Here is a 27,522-nt window from a genome sequence, read left to right on the forward strand (position 1 = left end):
GCAAGGCTACCAAGCAGGTGTTTGGTTAGGGAAAGATTCTGACAAGGAATTTACAGCACAGTGGCTGGAAAGAGGATTAATGTAAGGTTCAACCTTTTCCCAGTGATCAACAACATTGGGGGTGAACTTAAAGCCCCCACATCCAAGGAATTTGGATTTGTTTGAGCAGGTCTGCCTGCACACCCCAATATGCTATCTAGCCCTTGATGTAAAAGTAGTTGCTGTGTCTAATTTACATTCTGGCGGACCTAAAACTTTCCTATTTATTTTGTCCCTGGGTTGGTGTCAAGTATAACTATAGTCAAGTGCAGACTTCCATCTTGACTGCACAGAAAGCCACCAATTATTCCAAAACCATTTATTTATTAGTTTTGCACTGTGGTCATTCTGCAGACTGTGGTTGGCTAACAGTATTTTAACATTTCCTTTTCCCTGGCCCACATATCAGTTCAGCAATCACAAAAAATCAGGGTTTGCTGTGATGGGAATGACCTGCAGCAAGCCTTGGGCTCGCATGCATCCCCTCCTCCTCCATTGCAACCATTAGCAGGAGATCCGAAGTGTTTGCTTTTGATTAATCACAGTTTAGCATTACAGCTGAACTCCAAAAACCGTAGCTAATCTTAGCTAAGTTGGCTTGTTTCAGACAGGCCGTGGTTTCCCTGTTTTGCTTTGATACAATAACAAACTGCAGTTAAGGGAAGCAGAAGCAAAATCCTCTGATTTCCTCAATGGTGTTCCTGGAGATGGGGTGAGCCTGAGCCTCACTGCAGCTCATTGGTGTCATGATAAATTGGTTTACTGCAGTATCTGAACTGGCTCACTCTCTCTGCCTCTCCTAAACCTTACTTCCATCCCCTTCACAGAAAGGGAATCTCAACCATCCCTTTCATGGAAAACGGATGCCAAACCAAATATTCTCTTGCACCCTTTCCTCCTCTTTTCACAAATGATTCCTGCAATATAAAACCATGCACAGAACCCCACATTTACTGGCTTATATGCTACAGTGAGCTGTCTTGTCATATGAAGCTGGGACAGCTTTGTGAGGGTGGCTTATTCTGGGTTGATAAGCCTCCTGGCAAGCCATGGCTTATAGTTTGGGTTAAGGAGTTGTTGAGTTATCTGAACTCAGATGACATGACCCACGGTGGGTCAAGTTCAAGGCCCATCCACAAGTGAGCTGCTTTGGGAAGAGTGGCAAATCTCTTTGCTGCTTTTAGCAACTGGCTAACCCATGAGTGCTTCTGATAGCCTTCCCCAGGTAGCCTTTGTGGGGAGAGTCTGGGAAAAGATTCCCTCACTGCCTGCCATGACAGCATCCCTTTTCAAGCTAATGAGTGGAACAAGAGACCAGGAGGTGGGCAAACGCCCACAATGTGCCCAATTATCTGTCAGACACACTGTGGACCCTTGAGCAGACAGCTGACACTGTGTGGCTTGTCATGTGAATCCTCCTTCCTTTTACACGGTAAATTCCAGCTCTTCTCACACCAGGTTTCTTACCCAGTTGATCTGAAATTAAGACTGGGTGTATTAGATGGTAAAGCTGGTGGTATGTACATTGGCCAAGCCTTTCCAGTACCCAGCAAATTTTTGAGTTGATCTTTTGTAGATAGTTTGCTAGAGGACATCTCTCAATATAGTGGTTAATGCTAAATGTGGAATGTGAAGGTTTATGTATGCTTTATAACAAGGCTTGATGTCAATTCAAACTATATGAACAAGGCAATAAAGTCTAAACAAAACTCTAGACAGAAGCCAGGTGGTCATATCACACAAAGGGGAGGTGGGAGATAAGCAGAACTGCCAGAAGAGAGGGGTCTTGGCGGCATGCATGAAATGTCAACCGAGAGGGGGCTAGCTGCACCATCTGATTGTGGTCAGCAACCAGGCACCACAACTCAAGGCCCTCAACTGGCCCTCTGATGGCAATGTGAAGCAGTGCCTCTGATCATGATCTCAGGGCACGGACAGGATCCTGTGGGAAAGGCTGTCCTCAAATATCCTGCTCTAGAATAGTTAGAGCTTCTTAGGTAATGGCCAGCAATTTAAATCGTGTCTGGGAAAATGGGAAACAAAACTGAATTAAAAATGTACCAAAATGTACACCCCATGCACAGCCAAGCCAGCTGCATTTTGGACCAGCAGAAGTTTCTAAATGCTTTTCAGATATAGTCCAGTCCTTGCCTCCTTCGGGGAGTCTTGCTGAGCCATTTCACATATGCAACAGAACACAGTGGGATGGGGGAGTGTAGAAAAGTGTTAGCATAAAAACAGATAAAGTAGAACTGGCAATGCAGCTAGTGATTACTATGCTCTTGACATTTGTTAAACTCTTCTCAGTAGTTCAAGCTTGCTCTCATAGATTGCTGTCATTTATTTAATAATTCATTAGAAATCTGAAGGAAATTCATGGTTAGAATGTTAAGGAAGCAACCACACTGTGCGGTGGGTTCAGGTGAAAACTTGTTGGTGATAACAAGGAAGCTTTTAAAGTCTTCTGATGTTTATCTGCAAGGAAGGAACTGAAAAAGAGGATGATAAATGAGAGGGAGGTGTTAATGAGAGAAAGAGCCTTGTGCTGCTTGTTTAAAAACCTGAGAGAGATTTTTGTCTCAGTATATCATATCTTGCATGGTCACGTCTAAGAAGATCAGCCTGGCACTTTATGTTCAGAGAAGCTGGAATAGATGAAGAGAGCAAAGCCAGCAATTGTGCCATGTAGTCATGAATTTCTGGTCAAGATTTAGCAACATGATGCAATCAACCACACTCAAATGAAGTGCCTTGCCATTGGATTAGGCACGGTAATCAGGACATATGCAGTAATATACTCCAGGCAAAGATAAGCATAATGGTTAGGAGGAGATGTCCACTTTTGCATGCAGCATTTCAGGAGGAATCCATTCTTAATTAGACTTAGCTCTTCTTTAGTAGGTTTGGGCAGAAGAATCTACCCTATTGAACCTATTGCCTACTTCAGCCAGAGTTGTTTCTCCCTCTTTTTTTGTCTTTCTGTCTGTCTGAAGTTGATATTCACACTGCACATTCTGAAAAGCTTGGGATACACGATAGTATGTCTTTAAAAGATCCAGTCTCCTATTTGTAAAAAAGGATGTATGGACAAGTGAGAGAAGGGCATTTGAGCTCATTAAAGAAAAAACACGCAGGCAGAAAGATGCAAGTGGCAGTGAGGGGGCAGCAGGAGGTGAAACACATGTGGACAAAAATCCAGCTAATCTGGAGGGGTCAGATGTACCAGAGATCATCAGTGCCATGGATAGCACGGTGGTGAGACAGATGGCAGCCCAGTGATTCTGGGCTGTCAGTGAAAGTTTTGAGGCTTCTGTCCCTAACGGTCTGCCCCCTAACATTGGACAAAGGTAACATTGGGCAAAGTATTTGTCCCGTTGGGTTGGCTTTAACTAAAACAAATCACATCTGTCCCATTGGGTCTCAGACCCGTATTTCCTTGCTGAAATTACATTTCTGGCCCTCTCTGTTTAGTGCTCTCTGTGTCTGGTGTGTGGCAAGCCTTCTACCTGGCTGCCTCTGGTGATCCATCGCTGAAATCTCTGAACCCACAGATTCCCTGGTTCTCCAAGAGCACTATGTGACTCTTTTTCCCACCCCTGGAACACCAGGCAACCCCCCTTTTTTTCTTTTGCTTTTTGCTGAAGAGGTGACCCATATACAGCTGTGCTCAGGGCTCTTTCTGTTAGCAATCACAGGCATTTTCTCAAACCTCCACTTTCAAGAATAAATGAAGTTTATTGCAAGCTACATTTAGCCCTGTTAGTTCTCCCTAGTACTAAATCTGCCAAGCTTTCTTTTAACGAAACCAAAAATCCCATGCAAAATTTTGCTGCCCCTGAATGGGGGTGAGCAAGGGGCAGTAGAGGTCATAGGCAAGCTGTATATCGTCTATTGCTGCTCCATCCTTGCTTCTGGAATTCCATGTGCTCGAAATTGTACCCTTCACCTTCATGCCCTCCTCCTTGCTTGTGTCTGGATGCCTTGTAGGAAGCATTTTTGTTGGAAGCAAACCTTGCCTTGGTTGTCCAATGGGGATGATCTTGGCCAGGCTTCCTTTCTGGTGGTCCTCTTGTCCTTTCTTCATGCCTGTTGTGCTTTCCAAATCCCCCAGGAGATCTAGACAAGACACACAATGTAATTCGAAGACTTAGTGGCTCCAGTTGCTCATTAGAAATAACTGGAGGAGGAAACAAGAAGTAGTTGGCACACAAGGCTCTGGGAACTGGTGTGATTGCCCTGGCTTCGAATGCCAGGCTCTGCCTTTGTGCCATGGTAACTGTATAAATTGTGGCCTTTGAATTGTGGTGCTGGAGAACTCTCCTGCGAGTCCCTTGGACTGCAAGGCAATCAAACCAGTCAGTCCTAGAGATCAACCCTGACTGCTCTTTAGAAGGCCAGATACTGAAGATGAAACGCAAATACTCTGGCCACCTAATGAGAAGGAAGGATTCCCTGGAGAAGAGCCTAATGCTGGGAACAATTGCCGGCAAAAGGAGAAGGGGACGGCAGAGGATGAGGTGGCTAGATGGAGTCACTGGGGTGGTGGGTGTGGGCTTGGGTGGACTCCAGGGGATGGTGGAGGACAGGAAGGCCTGGAGGAATGTTGTCCATGGGGTCGCAGTGGGTTAGACGCAACTTCGTGACTAGCAGCAGCAGCAACAACAACAACAACAACTTTGTGCAAGGTCTAGGAGTTACAGCTCACACTTCACTAGAGAATCTCTGTAAGCTCTTTTACCCTTCCCCATTCTGCCAGTCCCCTTTACCTTTGATCCCTTTTTCTTTATCTTTCTCACAAAAAGACTAAGGATCCCAATTTGTTTAGCCTTGGCCTCTACAGCTTCCTGTAAAATTCTGATATTGCACATGTGCACGTTCTCAGCCAGAAATGTACAGCAACCCTGAGTTTGTACTCCAAGCAGACCGTTGAGCTAATTTCTCTACATTAAAAATAGAGAATAGTTGGGGAAATAATTTTTTATGTTTAAAAACTTGTATATGTTATCTTCTCTATTCATTTTGGTTTCTGACTTAAGATTAGGTGCTTCAGTTGTGGTATATAAAAAGATCAGTTCCCGCAGGAATACCAACCTGCTAATTCCCTAGGTAATTATTGTGTATATTTTCTACTCTGTGTTTAATAAAATAGCCTCCTTTTAGATGTGTACATGTGCACATGCATGTGTGAACACACATCATAGCAACATATCTGCCAAGATGCTTTACAGCCAAATTTCAAAGATCTCAGAGCATGTGTGGTCAGGGAGAATACTCACTAAAAGAGCTTATCTGTAAGACTAAAACTTCCTAGAAATTCCTAGAACTTAAAAAAAGATTGCTACCATGATCAAGACTATGAAGCAGGGAAATAAGTGGGAAAAGGTATGCAGCACAGTGATGAAGGAAGGGGTGCACAAAATGTGGCCCTTCAGATGCTTGGACCTATAAGTCCCATCAGCTTTTGCCAGCATAGCCAGCAGTGAATGATCATGAGAGTTGTAGGCCAGAGCATCTGGAAGGTGACAAGCTGCTCACTCCTAAAAGGCCATAAAAATAACAAGTTCAAGGCCTAGTAAGTAATCTGCCTTGGCCATAGTTCAAATAGTAAAGAACATTTGATACAGTCCCTTGTCATGGTTGCTATAATGGAGCGTTGAATCCTACTTGCCAAAGAGCAAACTGCCTAAAACGATTTGTGTTAAGCAGAACTGATACAACAGCTGTAGAAGAATACAAAATTCTTCATATATGGGTAAAAATGCCCCTTGCCTTCTGTTGAATATTATATTTCATACATATGTATGGCTAAGCTAATACTAGAATTGCAGTCTCGCACATCTGCAAATAAAAATGAAACTGCTGCATTTTAATTACAGTTAAAATAACCCTTTGATCCAAATATAGTATATCTCAGTAATGAAGATTAGGAAAAAGACTGAAAGGAAAACAAAATTATTTGAATTTGTGACTTTAGCCCGAATACTTATTCCTTGTTGAGCTTCTCTTAACATAGCTATCAAATATATTGCACTTCCAGCACAAAATCAATTAGAATTAAACCTGCTGAACTCAGAGCTTCTAGCAGTCAACTTTCTCAATAAGTTGATTAGTTCGAGATCAAAATTGAAGTCATTGCAGTGGAAAGCTCAGTTAAATTTATTCTGTAACCAGAAAATCAGCTTATTGCTATAGAATTTTAAACAATGGCAGGATTAGGACGAAATTTAAGCTGAATTTTTTATTCTTCAAATCATAACTGGAATATATTACAAAGCACCATTACAGACCAGTAATATTGTATTTTTCTTCATCTTTGAAATCCTTTGGTTCTAACAAATTCAAGAATGATGAAGACACTAATGATTTTAGTAAGTCCAATCTAAATGTAATTTAAACCAACATTGCAGCTAGGAGCATTTTTATACAGAGAAGCTTTGAGCAATGGGGTCATTTTTGATGAAGGTCATCCTGCTACGGGGTACTGTGGTCTTGATTTAACCTCAATTTTACATTACCATCCACCCTGTGACCAAGAGGTGAAACCAGGAAAATTAACAGTCATTGTTGTCACCTATCTTTAAGTGCAGGATTCAGAAAACTCAGTAGGAGAACTATATCCTTATGAACCTAAAATTGTAGTTACTGCTGAATAAAAATAATTTGTTAGGGATAAAAAGTTGCTGAAATATATTAGCAGTTGCTAGTGACTATTTGGAGAAGGAAAAGATTGATAAGGGAGTTGGAGGCTGGCAAAGCCATTTTGAGGACAGAAGTAGCAAATGAATCTTACTCTAGTCAGAAGAGTCTCCTGGTTCCAAGGAGTCAAAAATTCCTACTTTGAAGAGGAATACGTTGAGAAACAGACAGTGCGTGTTCTGCATGTAATTTATAGAGCAAGGTGTTTGACGTGGCAATAGCTCTTAGTTTTTGGAAACCTGAAGAGCATCAGAGAGGTTCATTCTCTATCAGTACATCTACCTGTTGTCACATGCTTTCCGTGCTGGGGGATGTTGAAGTATATCGTATGGAGTCTGCATGTGGAAGATGCAGACTGCCTAGGCCAGGGGTCGGCAACCTTTAACACTCAAAGAGCCATTTGGACCCATTTCCCACAGAAAAGAAAACACCAGGAGCCGCAAAACCCTTTTGACATCTAAAATGAAGATAACTCTGCATATATAGTTTTTTACCTTTATGCTATGTATAATAAAACTATAGTGTGTTGCATTTATGAAATCAATGAACTACAGAGAAAACAAATTTTTATTTCTGCATGCAACAAAAACAGTTTGAACTCCGAAAAAAAAGACGCTGGGTTGAAAGTTACTTTCAAATAAAATACTCAATCTCTATCTGAGTCCTCGTATTTATGAAATAAAAAGCCAAACTTATATTATCCACTAGCAGCAAACCAAACATGCCACCTGCAGCAAACCAAACATGCAATCTGCTTCTGTATGCCCTCATCCTCTTATCACGTGGTGAAATATTGAACAAACATCCCTCTCCCAATGTAATAATGTTGCTGGAATTTTTATAAGAATCTTCTTAAAACAAAGAAGTAGATCTATATCTTCATTATGATTTAGCTGCAGCTCTTGTTCAGTCACTAAAAACTGTTATTTTTAATCTTACATTATAAACTAGTAGGATTCCTTTCATATATTTGAGTAGAACAACTTCCTGCAGAGTCAAAGTCAGTGCTAAAGGACTGCATGCAAACCCCATAAGTTCATCAGCAGTAAAAGCAAATGAATCTGCCCATGTACATTAAACGTTCGGTTTTCTTCAGAAACTTTTCTTCGGATTTATCCATGGTTGGAGGGGGGGTGGGACTCAGTAAATCGGCACCAGATTAAACAGCAAACCCCATAAGTTCGTCAGCAGTAAAAGCAAATGAATCTACCCACATACCATTAAACGTTCGGTTTTCTTCAGAAACCTTTCTTTGGATTTATCCATGGTTGGAGGGGGGGAAAGCTCAGTAAATCGGCACCAGATTAAACAGCAAACCCCATAAGTTCGTCAGCAGTAAAAACAAATGAATCTACCCATGTACCATTAAACGTTCGGTTTTCTTCAGCAACTTTTCTTTGGATTTATCCATGGTTGGAGGGGGGGAAAGCTCAGTAAATCGGCACCAGATTAAACAGCAAACCCCATAAGTTCGTCAGCAGTAAAAACAAATGAATCTACCCATGTACCATTAAACGTTCGGTTTTCTTCAGCAACTTTTCTTTGGATTTATCCATGGTTGGAGCGAGGGAAAACTCAGTAAATCAGTGCCAGTTGCAGATATAGGTGTGTTTAGTGACTGATTAGCAGATAAACAGTCAAGTGATGTGAATTGTGATAGGTCCCAAGCACAGCTTTTAACATTCAGATGAAGGAGATTACATTGGGACAAAGAGAATCTTTTCAGCAGTGTTTTGTGTAACATGAGAGCCTACAGGAAGCTTGTTTAGCAAAGGAATGTAGCGATTTACTTAGCTAGCTGATTTACTTAACTAGCTAGCGCCTGAGTGGAGCAGAGCAGATGAGCAGCTGTGCCAGCGCCTGTTTTGAGCAACAGAGCTGCAGCAGAGGGGTTCAAGAGCCACATGTGGCTCCGGAGCTGTGGGTCGCCGACCCCTGGCCTAGGCCAAGGATGAGCAACACAAGACCCATGAGTCACATGCAACCACCTCCATACCTCAGTATAGCTGTGCCTCCCCCCACCCCCAAATTGGAGTGGGAGCAAAAAATGGTGGCTTGCCTTAAGAAGTCAGCACTAAGCCACTATTGAAGCTTGCTAAGTACAACTGTAGCTTGCTTTCAAACTACATTTGTCCTTAATAAGCCTTGGTAATGAACATGGAGGTACACCAAGAACAAATTTAAGCCTTTCTTTCCTGCCACAGCAAGACTCTGGCTCATATTGACTTGGCTGCCAGAACAGCTGATGTTGTCCACCCCTTAACTTTCTAATTCACAATACTAAGGCAAATACGTATTTCCTTGTGAATGAGGAATTGTGTAGTGTGCAGCGTGTAAATAAAGGTTGCTTCCACAAATTAGTCCTATCCATGTGGTTTTCTGAATTGCTGATGGCTGAAACTGGGGGTAGAGTCAGGGCCAAAACATGCTAGCCCATCCCTAATTGTCCTCATATATTGTGTCCTTTCTTATTTTACCATGTTCCGTGAATCTTTGATTCACTTAAAGGAAAGGAACCTAAGGAGAGAGAACCCAAAACAAGAAAAAGCCCAATCAACCATCTCCTCTTCTAGATAAAGTTCAGTCAGATAGTTGTCAGATATCTCCATCATTCAAACCCTTCAGATGAAAGAAAACTCCCTTGTTCACTTGGGTAGAAATACATCATGAAGAAGGGCAGTTGAAAATTAATATTAAAAATAGTATTGGTGGGTGTGAGTTTCTAGAGCAGTGTGTTCATTTTCAAAGGAATATTTTGATCACTTCTGAGAAACTTGTGATGTATGAAGAGATCCTCACAGTTCTCTTTCTTTCAGGTTCACCTCATTCACTTCACCGAGATGAAACCATTGTCATTGCTCTGGCCTCAGTGTCTGTACTGGCTGTTTTGGTGGTTGCTCTTTTCTTTGGATACAGAATGTTTGCAGGTGATGAAAGCCTTGTTGTTTTCCATGTTTGTTATTGTGATAATGCTCATGTCACTTCTTTCCCCCCTTGATTCAGTTCCTTATTGTTTTGGCAATACAGGTTTTTTATTTGAAACTTGTTCTTCAAAAATTTCCTCAAGAAATCAGAATGCAGACAGTAATTTGCTGCTAGTTTCATTTGATGCAATTATCTTTTTCCCTGTAAAGGCTACATTTCCAATGTCAGTGTCTAGAACAGCCTACCACATCCTCCCTCTGAATAAGGAAGAGCAGAAGGTAGATCTACAGATGTTTTGGTGTTGAGCTCCTAGAAAGCCCTTTTTCCAGCCTGGCTAATGGTCAGGAATTCTGAGAAGTGAAAACTAAAACATGTAGAAATCTATTTTCTGCCCATCCACTTTAGAGAGGTACTATACCAATACCAGATCTTGCCAGGGGTAACAGGTGAAAGCAAGGAAACTCTCCATGTGATAAAGAGATTTAACAAGCTACTTTCGACATTGCAGCTAATGCCTTGAACATCATTACTTAGGAAAGATAAAGTGTACAACATTATCCTTGTATTAGTATCCTCTTGTTGTTTTCTTTTAAGATGCTATTTTCTCTACTCCATGGATTTCCATTGTTAGACTACAGCTCCCATCAAACTCAGCCACATAGCCCATGGTTCATAAGGATGCTGAAAGTTATCTCCTGGATAGGTTTATCCATTGCCAAAATATGTAGCACCATTTGGGAGCATTCATACATAATCATAAGCAAGGAATACAGATGTAGTAGACCATAGTGTGAATATGCCATAAGCTGGTACCCATAGCCCATTCACTGCAGCTTTGCTTCCCTCTCTGCATGACTGAGTAAATAAGCACGTTTTGTCCAAATCCAGAATTATGCTTGTGCACCCAAACAGGCAAGTATTTGTAATGCAACAACAAACCCTGGTATAAAAACTTGGTTTTTCCCACTTGCATCATGGGAGGAACAAGGCAGGAGCAAATAGATTTCATGTGCTGGCCTACAGCTCTTTCACATTGTGGCTTATTAAGCCAGGTTTCCTAGCTTATCGTGTATGAATGTGACCACCAACAGACAATTCTAATGTGTAATGCAACTCAGGGCTTGACTTTTATCTGAATCTTCTTTCACAGGGGACCGTAAACAAGGTCTGCATAGCATGAACATGATGGAAGCAGCAGCATCAGAACCCTCATTAGATCTGGATAATCTGAAGCTCTTGGAGGTAAACTTGCAATTTGGAGTTTCTAGAGCTGTCTTTGTGCTTCACATAATTTATAAATAATCTGGTCAGTTAGCATCAGTTGTTCACATTACTCAGTACAAGTGAGTATTTAAAGATGTCCCCACATTATCAAGCAGGCTGTTAGGCTTAGATAAATGGAGATGCTACTTGTCAGTGAAGAAGGAAAGATTCCACTTGGGTTCATTAACAGCTCTCATTTAGAAAAAATAAAGCATGATTCACAAGTTTATAGTGAGCCTCTGTTGAACTCATTCATGGAGCAACATGTTTATTTTAGTTTAACAAAGCAGTGCCTTGTAGAGTCAAAGGAGACCTGACACTAGCAACATCTCCTTTTTTCCCCCTTTGGAATAATTAGCTGCAAGGCCCTCTGGCCCAGATTGGAATTATTGTGCAGGGAGTTAGCCCTTTTCCTTACACCATTTTCCCAAGGAAAGTTGTCCCTCTGAAACTGCTGTTTTCCCTCATAGCCCTGGGCTATTGTCAACACGAAGGGTGTGTAGGGAAAATAATTAAAAAACCAACTATTATACAGTTGTCTTAATCATTGGCCCTGAGCTTGCTTGCTGTTTAAGAGGGGGAGAAAGAGAATCCCAGTCACGGGATTCAAACACATGGCTGATGTAGGGATATGTGTACAAGCAAAACTCAAGCTCATTGAAGTTCTCCAATTCTATCTGGAAGCTCTTGTTTCTGTATCAGATTTTGATCTTTGGATTCTTCTTGTCATGCAAGATTGCTGCATATCTTCAAATGTATCCATTAATTTTGCAGTATATGTATTTTCTCAAATGCAGTATATGCATTTTCTCAAATGCCGTATATGTATACTCAAATGCAGTATATGAATTTTTCTCATACATTTTTCTCAAATGCTGTATAAAGCATTTTTGGGCATTTTTTTCCCAAAAGCACACATTTTTCTGAACTTCAACCACAAATTGCGCTCGGGTTTGTGTTTGGACTGAAAGGTGCAAACTGGGTAAATCCTAATCAAAAATTAACTGAAAGCAGTTTCAAATACATCTCCATGTCATGTCAAGCTAGAGCCATCCCTCTTACTATACTCACAAACTCTTCCTGTGGGTTGGTGGCCCCTCAGGAGCAGCTTTCAGTTCAGCCAAGAAAGCAAAAATGGCACCCTTTCCTGAGCATGCATAGAAGCACTTGCCACTGGATCCTGGCAGTACTTGTGGGACTGAAATGCAACACTGCAAATGAAAAGGACGTAATTTGACATAGAAACAGCATGGTTAGGCTCACTGAAAACAACTTATTAATGCAGTAAGTGTACCTCATGTGAATTTTCAGCTAATGGCTACTTGAAATATATTTTCACAGCTGATTGGTCGAGGACGATATGGAGCAGTATACAAAGGTTCCTTAGATGAACGTCCAGTGGCTGTAAAAGTATTTTCTTTCACTAATCGTCAAAACTTTATCAATGAGAGAAACATCTACAGAATCCCACTGATGGAACATGACAACATTGCCCGCTTTATTGTGGGAGATGAGAGATTCACCACAGATGGACGGATGGAATATTTATTAGTGATGGAATATTATCCCAATGTAAGTTACAATTTAAAAACTATTATTATTCAGATACCTATGGGGAAATAAAAATAATTGACTTTTGTTATAGTTGATTTAAAGTATTCTGTAGGACTTTACATTTTCAAAACCCCCAGCATGCTGCTTTTGTAGTGTTTAATTCCTTTTTAGAGCAAGACCTCAGGTTAAAGCCAGAAGTTGGGTTATATACAGTGCCTTGAAGTAGTATTAAGCCCTCTTTGATTTTATTGTGTTACAACAAGAAAAAGGATTGAATTGACATTTTACCACATGATGTTGCAAAATGTGAAGGTGTAAAGTTTTTTTGGTGGCACAAAGGTAAAGAAAAACACACTAGCACTTCTCAGTTTCTTAAGTATTTACCCAGTTGACAGAATGCTTGACAGAAGTACCTTTGGCAGCAATTACAGATGCAAATCTTCTTAGGTAAGTCTTTATCAGGTTTTCACATCTGGATCCTGCAGTGTTTGCCCATTCCTTCTCACAAAACTGCTCCAGCCTGTCAGGTTGGATAGGGACCACTGGGGGACAGCATTTTTAAATCCTATCACAAATTTTCATTTGGATTAACGTCTGATTAAGTCATTCTAAAACTTTCTGGGTTTTGATTTTAAGCCAGTCCACTTCAGCTGTGTATTCAATGTCTTTGTCTTGCTGGAAGGTCAACCTCTGCCGCAGTCCCACATCCTTTGCAGACTGAAATAGGTTTTCCTCTAGAATTACCCTTTATTTGGCCCCAGTCCTGTCTAGTGTCCCAGTTCATGCCAGGGAAAAGCATACTCAAAACATGATGTTGCCATCACCAAACATCACTAAGGAGTTAGTGTTTTCAGGGTTTGCGCCATACATAATATTTTGGAACAAAGCCAAAAAAAATCAGTTTGGGCCTCATCAGACCAGGGAAGTACTCAGCTCTGGACCTGTCCATTTCTTCAGCATTCCCATTGGCCCCTGAGTCGCTTCCTGGCTAATGTCCACCATACCTGTTCCTGAGTTTTGGTGAGGAGCCTTCTTTAGACAGAGTCGCAGTTGTGCCATATTCTTTTATTTTGTAATAACTGATTTAACAATGCTTCAGGGGATGTTCCTAGTTTAGGATAGTTTTTTTATAATGCAAACCTGATAGGTGCTTTTGCACAATGAAATAGCTTGATGGTTGAACTTTTGCACAGAGGTCTGGTGCAAAACTTCATTGCATGTCCCATGAGTGGCATGCAAAACAATACAGGCACAGAGTCTTCTCATCTGCTTGCAGCTGATGTCTCCTGATTTTAATTATTCGCCCCATGGAAATATGTATTTCCTTTACTGTCATGAAATGCATCTGGAAAGGCGAAGGTATATTGGGGGGTTCTTTGTGCTATGCTTAGACAGCATCAACAGTAACCACAAATGCATTAGCCTTGTTCTCTTCTTAGTAACTGCAGCCCCACAATGTTTACAAATACTGAAATGGCATACTGGAAATATAAGCTAGCTAAAAGCTTTCATAAGGGACTAACTTAGCTAATAAACCTAATGAAGTGTACTGTCCTTTTTCTCTTTCAAGGGTTCATTGAGCAGATATTTGAGCCTTCATGCAAGTGACTGGGTGAGCTCCTGTCATTTGGCACACTCTGTAACTAGAGGCCTGGCATATCTTCACACAGAATTACCTCGAGGAGGTAAGGCCAGAAGGAGACAGGTTTTCAAGATGATAATTGTGGATTGTGTGTCATGTGGTAGAATTTTTAGACTTGTAGAGATTTGTGTGTGTGTTTAATTGGGGCAAACATTTCTATACCAGAAATAAACTGTTCTGTCAATGTACACTTTTATATTCTTTTCAGCACCAGGTCAAAACCTTTTTATTTAATTTTCATTTTAAAAAATAGTATTTTAACGTTTTGACAATCACTTTGATTTTGATTTAATTTTTTGTTGTTACTGGGTTATTTATTTATAGATGTGATGGTTTTATTATATTCTGATTTTGAGTATTGTAAGCCGTCCTGAGATGCCATGCATAAGGAATGGCATGCAAAAGTTTTAAATATAATAATAATAATAATAATAGTAATAGTAATAGTAATAATAATAATAATAATAATAATAATATGTTATTGGCCTTTGCATTTGGAACTAGTAAATGCTGAGAGGTGTCTTAATTTCCTATACATTGTCTTAGATACATCATGTAACGAATGTATATAAGCAAAGTATTTCACATATTAATGAAAAACAAGTATGAAGCCTAAGAAAAATGCACAGAGAAGGTGGTGACAAACAGAATGTATGCATTTTAAGATGTCTTGGGTGTTTTCTGTACGTGTATAGAATACTTTTAGAGAAACTTGGAGCTGCTATCATCATCATCATCTTACAGGCAGTTTACTGTATACTGCCTGTAGCCAAAGCTCTCAGGATGGTTCACAACGTTTTTAAGTCATCCATCCAGATTTCAATCAGACTTAACCTTGCTTAGCTTCCAAGATTAGGCAGGATGAGGCACTTCCCTGTGTTAAACAATGTTTCTGTGCCAGATAACCACATTTCCTGGATCAAGGCACATGAAGGAGCTAATTAACTTTTAGCACTACAGGAAAAATAATAGGGACCACTCTTTTTGCCATATTTTCACTGTGCAACTTTTGTATAGATGACTTAGGCCCATGCTTTCCTTTGTAAAACAAAAAAGCAAGATACTTGTGTTACTTACTGCAGTACCAATATAGATATTTCTTCATTGTAATGCTCACTCAGTTCATTGTATTTTGAAATAATTCTGATTATGTAATTCTTAGATCTGGAATGTAAAATAGTAAAATTTGCCATATTGATTCATTTTTGAAACAGTCATTACCTTTCCAAAGCAATTTTCATCAATGCATAGAACTTACATAGGGAATAAAAACATAGCAGTATGAAATTATAGAACAGAAAGCAAAACCACAGAAAGTGAATCTACAACTTAATGATTTATAAATGGAAAAGAATGTCATCCATTCCACATTATAGAAACATACCAGATTGCCTTCAGAAGCTCAGCTCAGCCGTTCCTGCAGCTAAGCTCCTACAGTTAACTTGACTCTTTGGCTGAAGAGGTGAAATTAATAACAGCTCCACAAGCTGAAGATGTTAACTTATTCTAACCCTTCTTCCAGAGCATACAGACATCTTTGAAACATAATCCTGCTCCTCTTTTTTTGGGTGGACAGTTCCCTGTATATGTGCACAGTACACAATGTTGATCTTTCTAAATTGCCTGAACAGAAGCACCTAGGGTACTTTGCCTCTCTTGCACAGGAGGAAAATTTACTTCTTTAAAATGGTGAAAATTTAAGTGCCAATGATGATGTGGTAGAAGTCATACTACTATGGCTTTCTGAGGTAGGCCTTTTCTGTATGGGACAAAGGAGGGTGATTTTATCACCTTTTAAATATTAAAGATCACTTATACAGTACAGTAGGCAAACACTCCCATAGAGTCTCACTGTATGCAAGGAAAATTGTGGCTTTCTTGGAGGACCTGTATTCTGAGTTATATGGAGGAAAACCCTAGGAATTCCAAAAAAGTAAGTTCCTAAATTCCTACAGATCACTACAAGCCTGCCATCTCCCACCGTGATTTGAACAGCCGTAATGTATTGGTGAAGAATGATGGAACATGCGTCATAAGTGATTTTGGCCTCTCCATGAAGCTGACAGGAAATAGACTGGTGCGCCCAGGTGAGGAGGACAATGCTGCAATTAGTGAGGTGAGTCTGAAAAGGGGGTGCAAAGGTTGGACATCGTTTAATCATGCACTATAGGAGACAAATGGATTTTAGAACTATTTTCAGAAAACTGAACAGACTGGATGTAACAGCTATATACCCACTTGGTGAATAGAGAATTGATTGATTTTAAACTTTGATAAGGGGGACTTGCACATGCTTCAAGAGGCAGCTTTTGCATCTGAATATTCAGACATAACCCAATCCTTTCCTGCTTGTTGGTTATAAATATTCTGAAGAGGAACGTTGTGTGAGTCCTTCATACCTGACATAGTAAATGTATATAATCTTAATAGGGCTGTATGGGGGGGTGTTTCTCCTTCTACCAAGTTGAAGGTATGTTGATTACTAATAGATGCAGGGGCTGGAAGGACAGCAGCTCCCCTTCCCCTTTCCAGCATCAAAGCCAGTTTCGTGCATGCAAGTATTCTTAAGAAGATGCTGCTGACAGTCCTGCAGGTGCCCCAAAGTGATTTGTGTGTTTCCAAATGAGTTCCTCTCAACACACCTGAAAGTAACCACGTTAGCAACAACAACCCTTCCTCTCTAGTGACTGGCACAGAAGAGTTTAGAGATAAGAAAGATGCTTATCAGTTTAGATTGATGTAGTCTGTTAGTTCACTCTTCATATGGTTGTCAGATCCTGACGGGATGCCAAAGAAGTAGCAGTGCCCTAGAAGTGACAAGATTCCGTTGTTCATTAACTTGCTTGCATAAGTTGACAGACCTTCCAGCACCTCCAGCAATGACTGTCTCTTTAACCTGAGAGATGAAGGTTTTTCTACCCCTTCTTCGGGTAGTGAATTTGTGTCTGAATCTGAAAAGGGAACATTGAGAAATAATATATTTCTACTTTTTAACTCAAGGTATAGAAAAATGCAAAGTGGCCTCAATGTATTTCCAGAGAATGTTGGTTTCAGCTTAAAGGTAATCGAAAGCAGTGGTTTTTAACCGCTGGTCTGCAGACTGCCACCAGTCTGCTGGCATTTCTGCCAGTCCATGAAAGAGCCGCTGTCGTGTGCATGCATGATGGGGACCTCTCACTTACCAGGACCAGTGTGGGGCTCGCTGTGCTCCCGCTGCAGAGTCCTCCCCAGGGAGGGCAAAGGCAGCTCGATGGGAGCCACGCCATGCCAGGTCACCCTCTGGGCGGGGACTTGAGACCCGGCATCTTCCTTTCTCTGCTGGGAAAGGAAACACTTGAGGTGGGATTGTGCTGAGAGTATTTTCTCAGCCAGTCTGTGCTGGTGTGTATGGAGGTTTGAGTGGCGGGGGTTGTTGTATTTCAGTATTTAACATTATGAATTGTATTGTATTAAATAACTTTGTTTGATTTTATATTGCTCTGCTGTTGATATCGCATTTGAATTTGTATTTGCTATGAGTATAGTATTGCATTTATATTGATTTTATATTTTGCTATTGTAAATTTTTGATCAAGTATTCTTGAAAAGAAGCAACAGCAGATTTTTTCAGTAGCCTTATTTGAATTACATATTGCTCTCTAAAAATTTCAGTTGTATTCAATTACATTTAATTTCAATATTTTATTGTTTTATTAGCAATTTAATGCAGTTTCTGGTTATTTTAGGAAAAAAATTGGTACTATATTTAAAAATTCATGCCCAAAATACTATATTATGTATATAATGCTTTTTATTTCTGCCCCAGCGGTCCCTGAAATAACTTTTTTATTTTTGCTGGTCCCCAACTGTAAAAAGGTTGAAAATTACGGATCTAAAGGATAGTAATTCCCCCCAGAAAGCCATTTTCCAATTTATCTTTTCCAAATAGTAGAGACATAATACAAAATGTTGTAAGAGGCAATTACCCTTTTCTTTTTAAGGTGAGAAACAGCTACTGGTGTTTCATATTGCTAAGTGGGGGTGGTGGGGATAACTTACCTAATCCTGTCATCCAGTATAAGAACAAATGAATGAATAACATTCTTTTAAGGATGTTTACCCTGCGTGCAGCTGTTGCCCTGCACCTGCTGCAAATGAGAGGGGCTTTGCTATCAGTTCTCAGGTCAAGGAAATACTGGACTTTTAAATGAAGCATTCCTCTGTTTCTTTCTGATCTTGGTTGTTCCATCAAAATTCTGTTTGAGTATCAGAGCATGCAGCTAAAGATGTCTATTCAGAATGAGGACACAATAAAAGGGGCATGAATGTTACTTTAAATGCAGTTAATAGAAATGGTGGGGGTGGGCAGATGGCCTTGAAATGCATTTATGTTTGTTCTAATGCCATCTTCAGAATGAAAGTGAACATAACTGAAAACCTTTTTTTTGTTGTTGAATTACTTTAAAAGGTAGGTGCTTAAAGAGGATTTCATACATACTGTGCTACTATAAGAATGTCACAACATGTTTCTGCAGGTTGGAACAATCCGCTATATGGCCCCTGAAGTGCTGGAAGGAGCAGTGAACCTGAGGGATTGTGAGTCTGCTCTGAAGCAAGTAGATATGTATGCACTAGGTTTAATCTACTGGGAGATTTTTATGAGATGCACAGACCTGTTCCCAGGTAATAGAAGAATTACTGAAATTCTCCAACTCTACTTATATCTGCTGGTGCTCTTGTGTTATTGTTATTAAATGGGAAGCTGTAACTCTGGGGTAAAGCCCAGCTCCTGAGATGTACTGAGAGAAGAAATCCAGCTTCTTTTAGCTCAGAAAGATCAGAAGAAAACCAGGGTTTTCCCCCCTGCAGACTTCTGTCTCTGAAATGGACCCTTGTTTAACTGCTAATGAAATATGCACAAATAAATGCTGGAAAGAAATATGCACAACGGCTCTAGCATGATTTGTGCAAAATTGGCCAATTTGCATAAAATCATAATTTGCACATATCGGTGGAATTTGCACAAATCAGGTAGATCTACAGGACCTTCAGATACGAACTTGTGCAAATTTCATTAGCAGTTAAAACTTGTGTTCCATCTTACAGATGGAAGTCCAGGAGCTGCCTGAACTTGAGCCACAGCAAATTGGAAGTAGTGCAAGTGTCAGGATTGGGGTTAAGCTCCAAGGTAGGGTTGGAGTTGGGAAAACGTAGGTTCCTATACATGTTCAGGGGCCTGAAAGTAGCCTCAGTTGGGCAGAAAGATTGACCATTCAACAAGAACACCCTGAGGTTTCCCTTGATGCATGCTGCCTGAATGTAAAGTAATTTTGTGTAGGGGTTAGCATTGGGACTAAGATTCAAGTTACAATTAGGAAAACCTATGTCCTTATGCATGTCCAGGGGCCCGAAAATAGTCCAGATTCGGCAAACAAAGCGAGGAGTCAGGAAGAGCATTCCGAGTGCCACTTCTGTGCATGCTGTCTGACTGGCTGTTGAGGCATTGTATCTGGGCTTGCAACTTGGGATTAAGCCTCAGCATAGAGTTAAGTTTCAGAAAACCTGGGTCTTTAGGCATGTGCTGAGGCCTGAAACTATCCTCAATTGGAAAAGCCATGGGAGTGGTCCATAAGAACGTCCCGAGTGTGCCTTTGCGCATGTTGTTGAAATGTAGGCTTATACTTGAGTGTTAAGAATTGGAGTTAAGATGCAGGTTAGAGTTAAAGTACCAAAACATGGAAATCTGACTTCTTTCATCTCAACAGATTGCCAGCCCACTTTGACTTTGAGGTAGGAGGAGGAGGAGGGTTTCCCATACTTCATTCTAAGATGAATCATGATTTGCACACATTTTTGACTACTAATGCACAAATAAACACCCCCAAATTAATGTGGCTCCAGCTTAATTTGTGCAGAAGTGGCCAATTTGCATAAGATCAGTTTGCATTGATTGACTGATTCTGCAGAAATGCACTAAAACTGCATGATTTTCAGGTGCTTATTTTATTAGTGGTCCAAAATATGCAATTTGCTATCTGTCCTAGAGCTGGAAGTCTGCACACTGGGTGAATTTGCACCACAGTGAATCAGCACCAGCACAGAGTTATCAAACCAGAACCCAGGCCTGAATTGTGGAAATCCATTAGATTGTCAACCACTCTCCCATTGGATTCCTCATACATCCCTACACAGCTCTCTTGTTTATTCATTACAGAGATCTCAGTGCCATCTAGTGTTGCACAGTGATTTTGTGCTTTATGGTGACATATGTACACTTGGTTCATAATAACTTAATCCTGCCTGATAAGCTTTAGGTATTAAGGAAAGCTTACATGCTTACTGGCAGTGCAGCTGAATAGACACCATCGACATGTCCCCATGAGGTTTGTTGGGAGGCACTGTGGTGTCAGTTCTAGTATAGTCAGTCCCTACAAGCGTAGGTAGCACATACACAAACTGTTGTGCACATAGCAGATCAGGGAGATTGGAAGCTCTGCACTTTGTAGTATGTTTATATTTTGTTTCCAAGGCAAATCAGAATGGGAAGGTTCCATGTGAATATGCACCTGAAACTCCCACATCTTGAAAAAGGAAGGTTTTTGGACAGAATATGTTACAAGGTGCTTGTGTGATAATGAGGGGGAAATTAAGCTAATGTCTGAGTTCTAAACTTTTGAAGTTTTTGTAGAGATGCACATCATGTAAACTTATCTAGTTCATGTTACGTTTTTCGAATAAATTCCATGTGTGATTCCAAGAGAAGGAATTTCCACACTGGGCAAAAGAAGAGGCAAAAAGAATATTTATGTGGTTGTTACTGATCTTTGGCCATCTAAAACGCAGAGTCAAAGAGCTCCTTAGACTAGTTGGGATTATTGGAGAGGATGAAGGAGCTGGGTTCCTTTCAGTATTTTTACAATTTCTGTTGCTCAGGATGTTCTTGATTTTTTGTGGTTGTATTTGCTTGTGGGTTGGGCATTACATGTTTGCAGCACTCAGATATTATTATTCAATTATCTCAGCAAATGTGTAAGATTCCATTGACATGTATAGACAAGCTACTCCAACACCACTGGGATAAACGTGACTTAGGAGTGAATATAATAAATTTTGAAATCACTTTTTTCTTTTCTGAAAGTTGATATTCATAATTTCTATCGTTAAGTGTCTCCTTTAAATTATTCCTTTTAATATCAGGCTTAGGTGATCTGGTCACTAGTGGAATCTGGCAGCCTAATGATAAGGTTGTGATTTCTGCATATTAGGGGTTGGGAAGATGTGCTTCAGAGATATGCAGAAGTATATTTTTCCTAAATTTAAATACATACACACATAACAAAACTATCCAAGAACTTGTGCTTGGTGGCTTCTGGGATCTGTGGAATATTGAGAGTATCAGTTTGGAGGAAATGAAGTAAGGGAAAGCTGGTCTACTTGATTCTGTAACAACTTACACTATTCTAAAGGTGGGCATTAGCCTTGGAAGGGGTGTGTACCATGAGACTAATACCTTCCCTGTGCTCTAAGGAATGGTTTAGGTAAGGCGAAGAGAAATTTAGCCTTTTTCATCATGGCCTCTGTGCATCACACATGGAAAGAATCAGGAATTTGGGGGGGATAAACAGAAATGGTGTCCACATCTCCATTTGTTTCTCTTAAACCTTCCCTGTCCTGTGATCCCCAAATAATACCACAATGCTCCTCTGTCAGGCCATTTGGATTCCCAAAAATGAACCCTCCTGTTAAGGGCTGTGGTACATAACAAGTCGTTTTCAAAGAGAGCTCATTTACTTGATTTATTTTTCAAACATTTTTAAGCCACTCTTCATCCTTGTAGTTTCCAGGGAAGTGAACACCTGTAAATGAGAGCTAGTGGTGTAGTGGTTAAAAGTGCAGAACTGGGACTCAGAGGATCTGGGTTCTAGTCCCCGCTCAGCCATGGAGCCCACTGGGTGACTTTGAGCCAGTTGCAGACTCTCAGCCCCACCTACCTCACAATGTTGTTGTGAGGATAAGATTGAGAGAAGTGTTCACTACTTCCAGTCACCCAACTATATAGGTTTAAGCAGATAAAGAGCTGGATAAGCTGCAGCCAAAACTGCATATATGCCTATTCCCCACCAAATCCTGGTCTTGGTACAAGGGGAGAAAATACAGCAGACACCTTCCTGCTGTGCCCTGGTATTTCAGAGCCAAGTCATTTCATTTTATTTCACCTGCCCACCTTTTTTGGTTGTTTTATTATACAACACTTTAAACAATGCTCTCTGCAATAGGAGAATCAGTTCCAGAATTCCAGACAGCATTCCAAACGGAAGTTGGAAACCACCCCACTTTTGAAGATATGCAAGTCCTTGTTTCAAGGGAAAAGCAACGACCAAAATTCCCAGAGGCCTGGAAAGAGAACAGCTTGGTGAGAGCAGCTAGATGCATGCTGTTGGTTTTTTGTTTGTGTTTTTTCATTCGACACATTTAAAATGTAAGCCTCTGTTCAGAAGGTTGCTGTTCAGGAGCTTGATACAATGGGTTACTATTGCAGCTTTTGAACAACATTAAGATTTTCCTGAACATTTCAGGATGCATTTCAGTGGTGCATGCTATGTTCAGTTTTAATTATTGTGATATTTAAATTATCTCTGCATATTTTTAAATAGATTTTATCATAGGAGGTTAAGAGCTCAGTGCTAACCCCTGAATCTACTGTCTGAATGGGTTAGGATGGGTGGATGAACCCCTTCATTGATTAGGTGGCATGTCTTCTCCAGCAGCACCCAGCATGCTGAAGGGAAAGTTGCATGGGCAAGTAATGTTTGTGATGTTTCTGTCAATGGCAGGAATTAAAACAGGTTGTTCTGGGGGCAGATCCAAGGGCCCTTTGCTTCCCCAGGATGTCCCAGATTTGACCCTTCATTCCCCCCCACCCCCATCTAAAGCTGGCGGAATTATCTCACACATGGTGAAAAATACAGTAAATAATCATGCAATTTTTTTTATTAGTTTAATGAAAATCTGTTTTGCCTACTCTGTTTCTTAATTAATGAACAGAAGCAAACAGATGTAAGAACTCTCATTCTCTATAATTATAGCTGCTTTGTTTCCAATAGGACTGGAAATAACCAAACAAATGGAGAACCTCTGGACAGCCAGTGGTTCTCCACCCTTGCTATACACACTTGTGCTTACCTCTGAGTAAAGGTACATAGAATTGTGCTGTTAAAAGCTGTCTTAGAATTACAATGCTGCAGGAAAGGGCAACCAAAATGATTGAGGAATTTAAGCTCTTCCCTTCTGATGAATGTTTACAATGCTTGGATTAGTTTAGGAAAAAGGAAAGAAAGAGGTGCATTGTATATGATAAAACTACCAGTTATGTCAAGTTTGGAAAAAGTGTATTGAGCTTTTCTCCTTTTCTTCTAACGTTAGAATTTGAGGGAATCAGATGAGGGCAAACAGTGCGAGTTTCAGGACAGACAAAAGTGCTTTTTCACACAGTGCCTAGTTAAACTGTGGAATTCACTTTCACAGGATGCAGCGATAGCCACCAACTCAGGTCACTTTAAAGGCGATTACACACATTCATGGAAAAGAGGGCTTTGATGATCTCTGCATCAGGATGGTGCTAGGCTACCTCCAGGAGATGCTTCTCAGTGCTTGGTGCACTCAATTAACATGTGGGCTTCCTGTAGGCATTTCAGTGGCTGCTGTGCAAACTAGATGGCCCTTTGCTTTGATCCAGCATGGCTCTTTTTGTAATCTTAATAAGCAACATTACCTGTCGCTTCAGGATATAGAATATTTAAGAATCAATTTTATGATGGTTTGGTATTGGCATTCTGTTGAAGAAAGGCACAGGAAATGTGTTTTACTCTGCAGGCTGTGAGGTCACTAAAAGAGACAATCGAAGACTGTTGGGATCAAGATGCTGAAGCTCGGCTGACAGCCCAGTGTGCGGAAGAGAGGATGGCTGAACTCATGATGATCTGGGAGAGGAATAAATCTGTCAGCCCAACAGTTAACCCTATGTCTACAGCTATGCAGAATGAGAGGTATGTAGTACCAAACATACAGTGCTCATTCTTGCTCTGTTTGCTAAAAACCTGTGCAGTAGGGATGATAGGGGCATTTTTACCATGTGTACTGTCTGTTGGCTTCGTACTTGTTGTTTTCTGTTCACATTCCTTTCCTTGATGTTGTGCTTGAACTCAGGTATATCATATTCTCCCAGTGTTCTAATCACAGTGTTTTTGTGCCTGGGAAAATGTTGATTATTCTTGCAGATAATCTCCCCATGGTTGTTGTGATGGCTTTGTGGAAAGGGTTTGTGCAGGCATTACAGGCCTTACTGAATATTTTTTGTGATGCAATCAGTTCCAGAATTGTCATCTCATGTGCCTGCACTTCTGCCCACATTCTTAGGGGGAAAAGGGGCAGGGAAAATGAACCCCAGTTGCACAGATGCTGCATTTAATTTTTTTTAAAAAAAAGGATATTCTCCTCTTTTCCCTCACCCTCTATGTATAGAGTATCTGTATATAGAATATCCCAACCTGAGACTGAAAGGGGATTTGCAAGCATGTCACATAAAGGCAGACATGCAATAGCTGCTTACTCCAAGCAGTCACCTGCAAGGGCCCTTCTTGCCCTACCTTTGGCATGGTGTGAAGTCAAAAATTAATATACATATTTTGACAAAATGAATCTTCATTTATAAAACCATTACACTGTACAACTTTTTTAAAACCTGGCTTTGTTCTCAAAGAATATGAGAAAAGACTACTTGTCGTGATAGAGCAAACATCCGACTCCAGTGGCCTAGTAATCCGGAAAAGATCACTGCCTGCATCATTCTAAAGGCGGACTGACATCCACAGGTCTCATGCACAGAAGGTGCAACTGTCTCATGATCACGGAGGATATTTCCAGACATGGCCAAACTAGCACTAGCCATGCCTGGTAATATCCCTGTTCCCACTTCTTAAAAGCATGGAAGAACAACTTTATTGTAAGTGGGATAATCATGAACAAAAATTATAATCGGCCTGTGTCAGCTAAAATGGTGAGTATATCATCCCCGAAAAACACAAATCTGAGGCATTTAACATAGGGCTAGTGCCATTCACAGAACAAAACTCCTGGAATAGTGATACACTTCAGACACTTTTATGGGGAAATAGTATAATCACCCATAATCCTACTATGTTTTTGCTTTCTTTTTTAAAGAAATCTGTCACACCATAGGCGTGTGCCAAAGATCAGACCATATCAAGATTACTCTTCCTCATCTTACATTGAGGACTCCATTCACCACACTGACAGCATAGTGAAGAACATTTCCTCTGAGCTTTCCATGTCAAGCACACCACTGACGCTTGGGGAGAAGAACAGAAACTCCATTAACTACGAGCGGCAGCAAGCACAAGCCCGTATTCCTAGCCCTGAGACGAGCGTCACAAGCTTGTCAACAAACACCACCACCACCAACACAACTGGCCTCACCCCAAGCACTGGCATGACCACCATATCCGAGATGCCTTACTCAGGTGAAACAAACCTTGGTGCTGCAAATGGCGTGCAGCCACTTGGGCCAACTCCTGTTTGCCTGCAGCTAACAGAGGAGGACTTGGAGACCAACAAGCTGGATCCAAAGGAAGTCGACAAGAACTTAAAGGAGAGCTCTGATGAGAACCTGATGGAGCATTCCCTGAAGCAGTTCAGTGGGCCAGATCCGCTCAGCAGCACTAGTTCCAGCTTGTTGTACCCACTGATAAAACTGGCTGTAGAAGCAACGGGGCAGCAGGACTTCACGCAAGCTGGCAATGGTCAAGCATGTCTGATTCCAGATGTCCAGCCTGCTCAGGTCTACCCTCTTCCCAAGCAGCAGAACCTCCCAAAGAGGCCTACTAGCCTACCCTTAAGCACCAAAAACTCGACAAAAGAGCCCCGGCTGAAATTTGGAGGGAAGCACAAATCAAACTTGAAGCAAGTAGAAACTGGAGTCGCTAAGATGAACACTATCAATGCTGCAGAACCTCATGTGGTGACCGTTACCACCAATGAAGTAGCAGGAAGGAGCCATGCAATAAACGCTCATGCTGCTGCAGCCCAATATGCCAATGGCACAATGCCATCAGGCCAGGCGACGGGCTCAGGGGCACACAGGGCCCAGGAGATGTTGCAGAACCAGTTCAGCGGAGAGGACACTCGTCTGAACATCAACTCAAGCCCCGACGAACACGAACCCTTATTGAGAAGGGAGCAGCAAGTGAGCCAGGATGAAGGCATTCTGGATCGTCTAGTTGACAGGAGAGAACGGTCCCTGGATAACGGCCGAACAAATGCCAACAACAACAACAGTAACCCGTGTCCAGGGCAAGGAGTTTCGACTTTTGGCAACCAGAGGATGACACCAAATTCTGGACAAACCCAGACTAGAAGAGCACAGAGGCCTAACTCACTGGATCTGTCAGCAACAAATACCTTGGATGGCTGTAGTACGCAGTGTAAGTTCTGGTGGGAATTTATTGGTGAATATTGATTGATGTTTCTCAGGATTAAACATGTTGACTGGACAGTACCGCATTCCAGTCCTTAGTTGTACCTTCAGGGCAGTGCTTTGGCTGTAAGTGCTGTTGGCTCATTCAAGAATCCCGCCAACCCAAAGCACAAAGTCTACATCTGCTTCAAACCCTAGTTTCTGATCCTTGCTTGCCAACGTCATCTTCATTGCTACAGCAGATTTAAGACACAAAGAGGAATCAGGACCTCATTTTCAAATGGCCTTTCCGATTGCTGTTTTAACAAGTACTGATACAGGCTTATGCATCTCATTCATTTTCTTAGGATATGATCACGTGGGATTTCTTTGGCTGGGCTCTAGCATTTGAGACTGCAGGTAGCAGGTTAAGTATTGGAGTTTCCCAGTTTAAAAAAAATCTGCATACAGAAAATGATGTTATGGGGAAGGCAAGGTGAGAACCTTATTTCTTGACATGCTAGCAGTGTGTGGTGATGATTTTAAAAAATACTGGAATATGCTAGAGTCTGGCTAGAGTTGTACTGTTTTTGCTCAGCCTTACCTGGTGGCCTTCAGAAGCATTTGGACCACAACTCCCAGACTTCCAAGGCCATTGATGGGAATTTGGGTGCTGCAGTCTCAACATGTTTGGAAGGCACAAAGGGAAGACTTTTTGCTGATTGTGCAATACTCCTCTCAGCAAGAGTAGATGCAAGAGAACACTCCTTTTTGCAGTGTTTGTTCAATAGTTGCTCTAATGGAAACTACAAATCAGTTCTAAATCCAAGGGAAATAACACCATTACATAAGAGGCAACTAAATCTAGACCTGCACTTTAGTTTTTTCATATTCTTTGACTGTTGCTGGTTGCCAAGATGAGGTCAGTTGAAGTAGACTGCTTTGGCGTCTG

General features: G+C 41.0%; 1 protein-coding gene across 2 annotated transcripts in view; it reads left to right on the forward strand.

Annotated features, from left to right (window-relative positions):
• BMPR2 (bone morphogenetic protein receptor type 2) overlaps positions 1–27,522 on the forward strand; it is a 116,941-nt gene that overhangs the window by 81,271 nt on the left and 8,148 nt on the right. The window contains exons 4-13 of one of the 2 annotated variants that reach the window (XM_044431689.1): positions 9,552–9,662; positions 10,811–10,902; positions 12,265–12,495; positions 14,048–14,162; positions 16,075–16,235; positions 18,634–18,781; positions 22,375–22,511; positions 23,972–24,144; positions 25,319–26,598; positions 26,939–27,492. In XM_044431689.1, the coding sequence (XP_044287624.1) occupies positions 9,552–9,662; positions 10,811–10,902; positions 12,265–12,495; positions 14,048–14,162; positions 16,075–16,235; positions 18,634–18,781; positions 22,375–22,511; positions 23,972–24,144; positions 25,319–26,598; positions 26,939–26,940 (2,450 nt within the window). In that variant the 3' untranslated portion in view covers positions 26,941–27,492. Of the gene's footprint in view, positions 1–9,551; positions 9,663–10,810; positions 10,903–12,264; positions 12,496–14,047; positions 14,163–16,074; positions 16,236–18,633; positions 18,782–22,374; positions 22,512–23,971; positions 24,145–25,318; positions 26,599–26,938; positions 27,493–27,522 lie in introns of those variants that run through there. The other variant, XM_044431688.1, reaches the window with a different exon arrangement.

This window comes from Varanus komodoensis, unplaced genomic scaffold (genome assembly GCF_004798865.1).
Source record: "Varanus komodoensis strain SLA01 unplaced genomic scaffold, ASM479886v1 scaffold23, whole genome shotgun sequence".
NCBI classification, from domain to species: domain Eukaryota; kingdom Metazoa; phylum Chordata; class Lepidosauria; order Squamata; family Varanidae; genus Varanus; species Varanus komodoensis.